Source organism: Myiozetetes cayanensis, unplaced genomic scaffold, assembly GCF_022539395.1.
Source record: "Myiozetetes cayanensis isolate MyiCay16 unplaced genomic scaffold, myiCay2020 scf15, whole genome shotgun sequence".
In the NCBI taxonomy this organism is placed as follows: domain Eukaryota; kingdom Metazoa; phylum Chordata; class Aves; order Passeriformes; family Tyrannidae; genus Myiozetetes; species Myiozetetes cayanensis.
Window position 1 is genome coordinate 11,198,649 of NW_026087159.1, and position 8,693 is coordinate 11,207,341.

The following is an 8,693-nucleotide window of genomic DNA, read 5'->3' on the forward strand; positions in this document are numbered from 1 at the left end:
ATGCAACTGCCCATAAAATAGGGGCAAATTTCACACTTGGGTTTTTTTTTTGTGCATTAGATACTAAAAATTACCAAAATTAAGCAACTATAGAAGTATTTCTAAGTGATCAAGCTGTAACTTAGCCTTAAAAATAAACGTTACTACATGTTTCTATGTTTCATGAAAGTTTATTAGCTTGCTCCATCCTGAAAGTTTCGCTTTCAGGTTTCAGTTCATCTCAACACTAGATCAGACTTTTGCCAAGCTGTTGTTGTTGAGAAGTTATGGTAGGGTTGCTGAGAAGTCAGAGGAAGCCAGATGTGCTACCCAATTAGGCAACAAAGAAGTTTTAACCACATTCTAAGTAGTTACTGCCTGTAAGCCTGGCGCTCATTAATCTACGACTTGGCTCCAAAGCAGCAGTGGCAGCAGCCCATACCCACCATTTACACCCCTGAGTTACCCTGGCCTCTTAAATCAGCTGAACACAGCAGCCCACAGCTTTGACCTGCTATTTATCCAAGTACCCTGGCACACCCCATCTCCTCCTCGCTGCCAAGCCAACACCAACTGCTAGCTACGGCCAGCACAAGGAAGGAATTCAGGGGTAGAGAGGGAGTGCTGTAGTTTTCCCAGCTGGTGCCATTTCCATGCTAAGTAAAAATGAGATTGGAGTCACCAGTTCAGAGACCAGGCGTGTTACCTTTCGCTTTCAAGGGCTGCAAAACATCCTCAGCTCGGATTTGTAAAGAAGGCAAGACTTCAACACAGCCAGCTGGTCACCAAAGGGGAAAGACATGCCCAGCTGCCCCAACCCACCCCACAGCACCCAATTCCTGCTAGAACTCCCGTTGTTAGAGAAAGGACACACACTAAGTACCTGCGCCACGCTCCTACTTCAGCAGGGAGTTAGGGTAGGCGCCTGGCTCCTGCCATGAATCAAGAGGCTAGAAAAAACCACAAGTCTGAAACAGTTTAACACAGGACAAAAAAGGCACATTTTAATATGTACAGCAATGCATTTGGGCTATAAATTTACCCAACACAACTGAAAAAAAAAATCCAAACTATGCTTTTATACTTATTCCATGGTGTCAGCCTCATTCCTAGCCACCTACCTTTCTCTGCATCTCTGAATGCTGCTATATACACACACAAACAAACAATTACGTCATGAATGTTCATTTAGGCTCCCAAGTTCAAGTAATAAAGTTCAAACTTGCATAGCATCTTATGCCACTCAGCCATAAACAGTTACGATTGCATATTAGCTGGAGCAGCCATCTCTTTCAATTCAGCCAGTTTTGGCTGGCCACCATTTTTTTATTTAATTTTTTTTTTTTTTTTAATCCTTGAGTCAGAATGTTTCCTAAGTCACCAGCCCTGAGGGATGCCACAGACTTCAAAATGAACCTCTTGCTGTTGTTAAGATCCTTTTTAAACCAGAAATTTAGAATGTTGTCAAGAACAGTTTTAAAAATGTAATACTGTTTATTTTGCTTCAAAAACATTTCAGCATTCTAAACATACAAAAAAAACAGAACGTTGCAAATTCATTTAAGTACAGAGTGTTTTTGAACTTCAGTTGCTGCACTGGCTCTTCACTTAGTTGACGATGAAGAGATGTCTACAGTTTCAGTTTAAAAACTACCGCACTTAACTAAAAAAATCCATACACTTCTCATGCCAGCTGAACCCCCTTCCACAACTAAGAATGGCAGCAGAATGCTATTTCACTATATACAGAAAGACAACTTTAAGCTAAATGGACGCCCACTGTAGTGTAAATAGATCTACCCTCACAGTGCATGCTTTGGGCCATGGCACCCCGGGGAACGTACAGCCTTTCCAAGTAATCACTGCTCCTCTAAGGCATCATAACTCTAAGCATGTACCACAAGAATCTGTCTAGTTTTTACAAACTATAGATATGTACAGTTTATAACCCAGGATTTTCTAGCCAATAACCATATAGTAACACCACCTTACAAATTAAAAAAATGCTTGAAACATTTTTAAATGCTTTGTTACACCAACAGCAAAGTGCACAGAGTTAGGAGAACACTAGAGCGCCTTTTCATTTTAAAAATGTTTGGAAATATGTACAACTTTGATACAGTTTCAGGGTGCTCACTACACCCATGGCCACTTCATGTAAACCAGTTACAATTTCTAGAGCACTTTTAGAAACTACAACGCGATCGGAATCCAAATTTTTTTTTAATTAAGCCTAATACGGGCAAGAGACACCATCTCGAATAAGAGGTGCTTCATTTATGGTGTTTCCCCTACTCTATGGTATTCACATGGAGACAAGTATTGTACAGTTTTATTCATCATCATCATCTTCATCCTCCTCTTCTTCATCCTCCTCCTCCTCTTCATCTTCTTCCTCTACCTTTTTCCGAGCAGCTTTGGTTGCTGCTCCCTTTGCGCCATCAAACTTTCCTTTAGACTTGTAGTCTGCAACATCCTGCAAAGTCAAGGGGATGTCTTAATTTGCTCTAAGCAGCAAACACACAGAGCATTTGTACAGCAGCAGGAGTTTACATAAAGAGACTGGCCTTCCAGAGCTGCACCCCTAGAGAGGAGACAGCCAGCACTGGAGTACACACTGTGCTGACACCTCAGGGTGCTCAACTGCCCATGGATGACAGAGGCCGTGAACCCTGCGTTTTATGGCTATTTCTTTGAAGAGGAGATGAGAACCCAGCCTCTCTTAAAAGTTTCCTGATAACGGGACAAAGTTCCTGTAACAGCATAGCAAAGCCTTTGCTGGAGCAACACTGGGCATCGCTGGGGAAAGCTCTCCCTCCTCACTGGAATCCACCTGTGGCTCTCTATCCTGCTCTGCCCCAACCTACACGAAGCTCAGCTGCACAGCACGATGAGAACAGGGCTGTAAGCAGGAGGTGATCACCGTGCTGGGGCCACCTGAACTGGGTCTACCTTACAGAAACACATCAGTGCAAGAGCCGGTACAGAGGAGGCACAAGTGACAACCACACTTACCTTCTCATACTTCTCCTTCAGTTTAGCTGCCTTATTGTTATAAGGCTGCTTTTCACCATCACTGAGGTTGTTCCACATTTCGCCCAGTTTCTTCGCTACATCCCCAATGGATATGCCAGGGTTTGTGGACTTGATCTTGGGGCGGAACTCTGAACAGAAGAGGAAGAAGCCAGACCTTGGGGAAAAACACCAGAGGACGGTCAGCATTGCAGCACCATGCCCGAGGAGCATCCCCTTCCTCCATCCCTTGCCCACAGCATTCAAACATGCACTCACACACTGAGTAGAAACTTTATTTTCACTTATAAAATGAAACATAAACCCAAACGTGTTTCAATTTTACCGAGGCCCAGACCTGCAGCCTTCACTCAGTGTTCTTTTTAATTAAGTGCTATGTATCCCCCCACCTAATTTCATCTTAGATACACAAAGCTCATTGTGACCCAGTCACTTCCATGTCTTCCATAACTATGAGCATGGGGGTAGCAAGTATTGACAACTACTCTTAGTACTATACATGCTCAAGATTACAGGCTGCCTAAAAGGTTTACAAGACAGTAGAACTACCAATCCTACTATGGCCCCCCCATCTACTTCCTTCCTTTGTGGAAACCTATGTTACATACAGACTGTGAAAATGAACCGAAATACTTGTACATTTAGAGCCTCAAAGTTACTTACGGTGGTCGTTTTGGGGCATTGGGGTCCTTCTTCTTCTTGCCACCCTTAGCTGGTCCATAGTCCTTCATTTCTCTATCATATCGTACCTTATCAGCCTTTGCCATTTCATCAAATTTAGCCTTTTCCTTGCTTGACATGGTCTAAAAAAAACCCCAAAAACAAGCCAAAAAACCTGTGATTACCCAACTGTTCAATAGCTGGCAAACTTTATGTAAACAAGCCAACACATACCAACTCAATACGGGACTTTCGGAATCTGTTTGTTTTCTAACTGGACCACCTTGGGGACGAAGGTCCAGTACCGGGAATCACAACCACCACTGGCATATCACAGTAAAAGGGAAGCAAAGGGAATGGGGCAAGCACAGCCAGAGTCTTCTCTGGGACACATGCCTGGGACACAGGAGGTGGTGACTGCTGAAGGGCATTGCTTGGGAAGAAGAAAAAAGGCCAGACTGTAGTGGAAGCACCTAAGTGAGCAGATATACCAGGCTGAAACCTTCAGAAGTGCTACAGGCGTCAGCCACACGCAATCAATGGCCTGGACAGCTTGCCAAGAACAGCTCAAAGACCAAAACAGCACCAGCTCCCTTCGTGTTCAGACACAGACAAGCCATCCTAGCAGATACTGTAAGAAGTTATCCCTTCAGGAAGCCACAAATTAAGGTACCTTCCACCTCTCTGAGCACTTCTTGGAAAACTCTGCAAAGTTGACTGGAACCTCTGGGTTCTTTTTCTTATGTTCCTCACGGCATGTCTGCACAAAGAAGGCATAGGCAGACATCTTGCCCTTGGGTTTCTTCGGATCACCTTTAGCCATCTTGACTCTGCAGGGAAGAGGGGGAAAAATAACAAGTGAATGACATATGGATGAATGCATACACCTATGTATATATACATATATGGTGTGCATATATTTATATATACACACCACCTTCTCCTGACGTTATATCCCATCAGTAACACAGTCCTTTTTTCCCCCTCAACACCTCTTACTATTCCCCATACAGAGGCTTAAATTATTCTTCCTTGACACTAGGGTTGCAGACAAGCCAAGAGAAACCAGTCACTGGATTTAAATTTTACATTAATATATATTTACATCATGTCCTAAGTCTGGAGACAGCCTATTAAATATACATACTTCTGCCTATTAAGCATTATATATGAACTAATATAAAATATTTGTTTTAGTTGGCTACCACACTGGGGCTGGAGTGGCATGCACAGTGCCAGGCAGTGACTTATCCCTTCAGGAGCTGGAGTTCACATGTTAGCAGCTGCTGCTCAGGTAGGAAGGCAGAACAGATTACTCGCCCCGTAAAAGTGCAATAACCTTTTATATATAAAAAAGGGCACAAATAAAAGCCGACTTTAACCACAATGGGACCCGTGGAGCCCTGCGAGGTGAGCAGTGCTTGCTCTTGCTCCACCAAGTGACACATGCTCCAGGCATAGTGGTCAGCGCAAAGATGCGATCAGCAAGTCACCGAGAGGATGATGCTAACTTTTGGGCTCTATTTCTTTCCCCACTTCCGCAATAATTTTTTCCCCTTTTATTAAAAAAAAAAAAAAAAGCCCGCAACAATATTTCCTATTTACAGCTTCCCAGGCGTTTGAAAATTTAATTTTTATTAGTACAGTGTTAATATTTAATTGCGCCCATTAACCCCCCCCAGGTGCAGCACAAGCGGCTGCCAGGCACCCTGCCCGTCCCGGCCGCTGCCGGGATGCCCCGCTGCCCCCGCGGGGGGCGGAAAACCCGCGGTACCGGGGGCCGGGACGCCAAGCGGGGCAGGGGAGCGGAGTTGGGGGCGAGCGGCCCGCCGGCCCCGCTCAGCGTCCCTTCCCGCACCCGCGCCCCGCCAAGGTCACGGCGGCGGCCGCGCTCCGCGGTGCGGGGCGCGGGCACCTGCGGCGGGGCCGGGGCCGGCGGGGGCAAGCGGCGGCTCCGCCAGACGCCAATAATTCATCTTCCATTTTGTGAAACGCCTCCTGATGAAAGAAAGTGCCCCTGAAATGCGGCGGGGCGGCGGCCGGGGGCGCCGGGGGCCGGGCGGCGGCCGGGGCGCGGGCGCCGGCCGGCCCCGGGCGGCCGGGGCGAGCGGCAGCGGGAGCGGCGGCGGCGGCCGCGCTCCGCGCCCAGGGCCGGCCCCGCTCGCTAAGATGGCTTCTCCCGGCGCCGCCGCCGCCGCGCCGCCGAACAAAGCCGCGCTCCCCTCCGCCGCGCTCGGCCCCCGCGCCCGCCGCCCCCCGGCCGCCGACCCCGCCAAAACGCCGCCCCCGCCGCGAAGGGGCTCCCCGCTGGCCCCGGCGGGCGGCGGGGGCGGCGGGGCCGGGGCGCGGGCGGGAGCCCCCGGCCCCTGCCTAGCGCAGCGCTCTCTAACAAAGGCTCCCGTGCAGCCATTACCGCCGCCGCTACGCTCCTCCGCGCCGCCAGAAAAAGAGTGCGGGGAGCCCCGGGGCGGCCCCCGGGAGCCCGTCCGAGGGCACGAGAAGGTGGGGGGAGAGGAGCCGGGGCGAAAGCGAAAGGTTTGAGCCCCCGGCGGGGCGCTGGGAAGGAGATTTTCCCCGCCGCGATCCCCCTCCCTATCGCCGTGCCGCTCACACGTCTTTCTTCCCTTCGCCGGGGCTCTCCAGCGCCAGCCATATTAATGCCCACAGCACGGGCGGCGCGGCGCGGGGAGAAGGCGATGCGGGGCCCCGCCGCGGGCGCAGCCCCACCAAAGACACCTTCTCGAGTGGGGGAAGAGCAGCGGAGGCAGAAGCGAAAGGATCGGGGGAGTTTGGAGGCGTCGGTGGCGAGAAAAAAACTGCCTGGCCGGGACCGCCGGGCGCAGCGCGCAGGGTTTATCCCTGTCAGATGCTAAAGCGACAGCCATATTAATGCAGAATAAACAGCGGGCACGGCACTGCGCACGGCCGACAACTTTCCCACCGCCGCCAGCCCCACCGAGCCCACCCGGGGAAGAGGGCACATAAAAGCCGAGGGCGCCGCGCGTTTTGCCGTGCGACATTAGGAGGCGGCAGAGAAAAATCCCTGCCCATGCGGGGGAGAAGAGGAGTTAGTCCCGGTGTAGTTGCTGCACCAGCCATATTACTCTCGGCGGCACGGGAGCCCGGCGCGGAGCTACGGGGCTGCACCGGGGGGCAGGTGGCCCCTCCGCGGCGGGGGGAGCTCCCGGCGGGGCAGGGGAGGAGGGCAGGGGGCAAAGGCTGCGCCTCGCCCGCTGCCCACCGCCCCGCCAGCTGCGCGCAGCATCTGCCCCGGCACCGCCGATCCCCGCGCGAAGAGAGGCGGCGGGGAGGGGAGGAGGAAACAAAGTTTTGGGTGATTTTCCCCGATTTTTTTTTTCCCCAGTTAAAAAAAAAAACCCAAACTAAAACTCAAGAGGACGGAAGAAACAGAAAACACGATTTGAAAAAAAAAAAAAAACAAGGGGGGGGGCGAAAAAGCGGAAAAAAAAAAAAAAGGCAGGCTGGGGGGCAAGGCAGGGCGAGAGGGGGCGAAGGCGCGGGGGGCAGGGCGGGGCGGGCAGGGGGGCAGCCGCCCCCCGAAAAGTTGCGGCGGGGCTGCACGTACCTGTATTGTTCGCAGTAGTGTGGACAGGAGCGGAGCGCAGGGCACGACGCGGGGCTCGGCGCGGCTCAGCCTCGCGTTGGCTGCCTACGAGAGCGGCCTGATTGGCTGCGGGGCTCCGCCGTTTAAAACAACCTCCTCGCCCGCTCATTGGCGCGGCGCCTCATGAATATTAAGCGCGGCCGCGCGGCGGTTGGCGGGCGCGGGTGAGGTCATTCATTCAAAACGGAGCGCCCGCCGGGGGGAAAGGGAGAAATAATTAAAAAAAATATATATAAAAAATAAAGAAAGGGGGAGAGCGGCGGGCGCGGAAAGTTCGGCGCGGGGACCTCCCCCCTTCCCCCCGTACCCCACGGCACGAAGGGCGGGAGCGGGACCCCCGGGGGGGCTTCACCCACGGCGCTGCCCCGCCGGAAATTCAGCCCCGCGGTCAGCCCAGCGGAGCCACAGGGATTTGGGGCAGCCGACAGTAGCACCGACCCCTTATTGCTGCTTTCTGCCCCAAAGCCGCGTAAGGGGCGGTTCCAGTCGCAGCGCGCTGTTTGTAGAGCCGGCTACTACTCTGGGAGGGAACCGAGCCCAAAATAAACTCTGCTGACAGTCCCAACACGCGATGGATGGAAAAGGAACTACAGAGCGAGAAACTGCGTGTTGGTGGGGAGGAACGGAGTTTTGCCCGCTCGCTCAGCAAATGAAACGCCGAAGGGATCAACTTGAGTTACTCTTTCTAACATGCTCCCACGATTTGTTTGGTATTAACTTTCCAGGATTTGGTTGTTATTAAAGAGACCGGTTGCACACAAGGAAATCTGTAAACATGCCCTGCTGACTGAAAACAGCCCAGCGCGGTTCTGGGGCCACAGGCTCCTTTGGCTCTCTTGAAAGAGCTATTTCCTATAGGGCAGCTGCCAAATGGTTAAACTGGTATTAGTGGCTGACCACAATTGTTGGTTGGCTCGGAAAAAAGAGCTGTTATTTTTAAGGATGGAGCTGTAAGACTCAGAAACCACCCCATACTGTTATGGGCTGGGCTTAACTGCCACCCTATTATGATAGCCAGAAGAAACAGTTGCCCTCTTTAAGGAACAGATAGTGAAAAGAAGCCTCCACCCTGGGCTGAGACGCTGTCAGGCAGCAGGGTTTACCAGATACTGCCCTGTGGAAGTGCTCATGGCTATAACAACATATGGTCACAGGTTGCCTTTGCCGGAAGAGATCAAAACAAAACGACTGATGAGAGACACAGAGGAGTGCCAGCCTCCTGCTGACAGATACACTGGGAAGTGTGCAGAATTTCACCCAGGATTTTAGCCAAAGTCCTGGCTGGATTTCTCCCTTAGGGGACATCTCAGCCGGTCCAGCAAGTGCCAAAAATCCAATTTTTATCCATATGCTTATGGAGACCTTACACCCGTTTCCTTGGGCTTTCCAAAGCATA

General features: G+C 51.5%; 1 protein-coding gene across 1 annotated transcript; it reads right to left on the minus strand.

Annotated features, from left to right (window-relative positions):
* Nucleotides 1–956: 956 nt before the first annotated feature.
* HMGB3 (high mobility group box 3) lies at nt 957–7,396 on the minus strand. The gene is made up of 5 exons (XM_050310554.1): nt 7,259–7,396; nt 4,346–4,502; nt 3,676–3,815; nt 2,995–3,169; nt 957–2,455 (listed from the first exon to the last, which is right to left on the minus strand). Exons 2-5 carry the CDS (start codon nt 4,493–4,495, stop codon nt 2,312–2,314), a joined length of 609 nt encoding a protein of 202 aa, XP_050166511.1. The 5' UTR covers nt 4,496–4,502; nt 7,259–7,396; the 3' UTR covers nt 957–2,311.
* Nucleotides 7,397–8,693: the final 1,297 nt, after the last annotated feature.

Bases quoted from the DNA above. Each gene is read 5' to 3' on its own strand.
- HMGB3 (XM_050310554.1), bottom strand. From the start codon at position 4,495: ATGGCTAAAGGTGATCCGAAGAAACCCAAGGGCAAGATGTCTGCCTAT. The intron at 3,816-4,345 runs GTACCTTAATTT...GGTTTTTTTTAG, and splicing joins AGTGCTCAGAGAGGTGGAAG to ACCATGTCAAGCAAGGAAAA. The intron at 2,456-2,994 runs GTAAGTGTGGTT...TTGACTTTGCAG, and splicing joins TGAAGGAGAAGTATGAGAAG to GATGTTGCAGACTACAAGTC.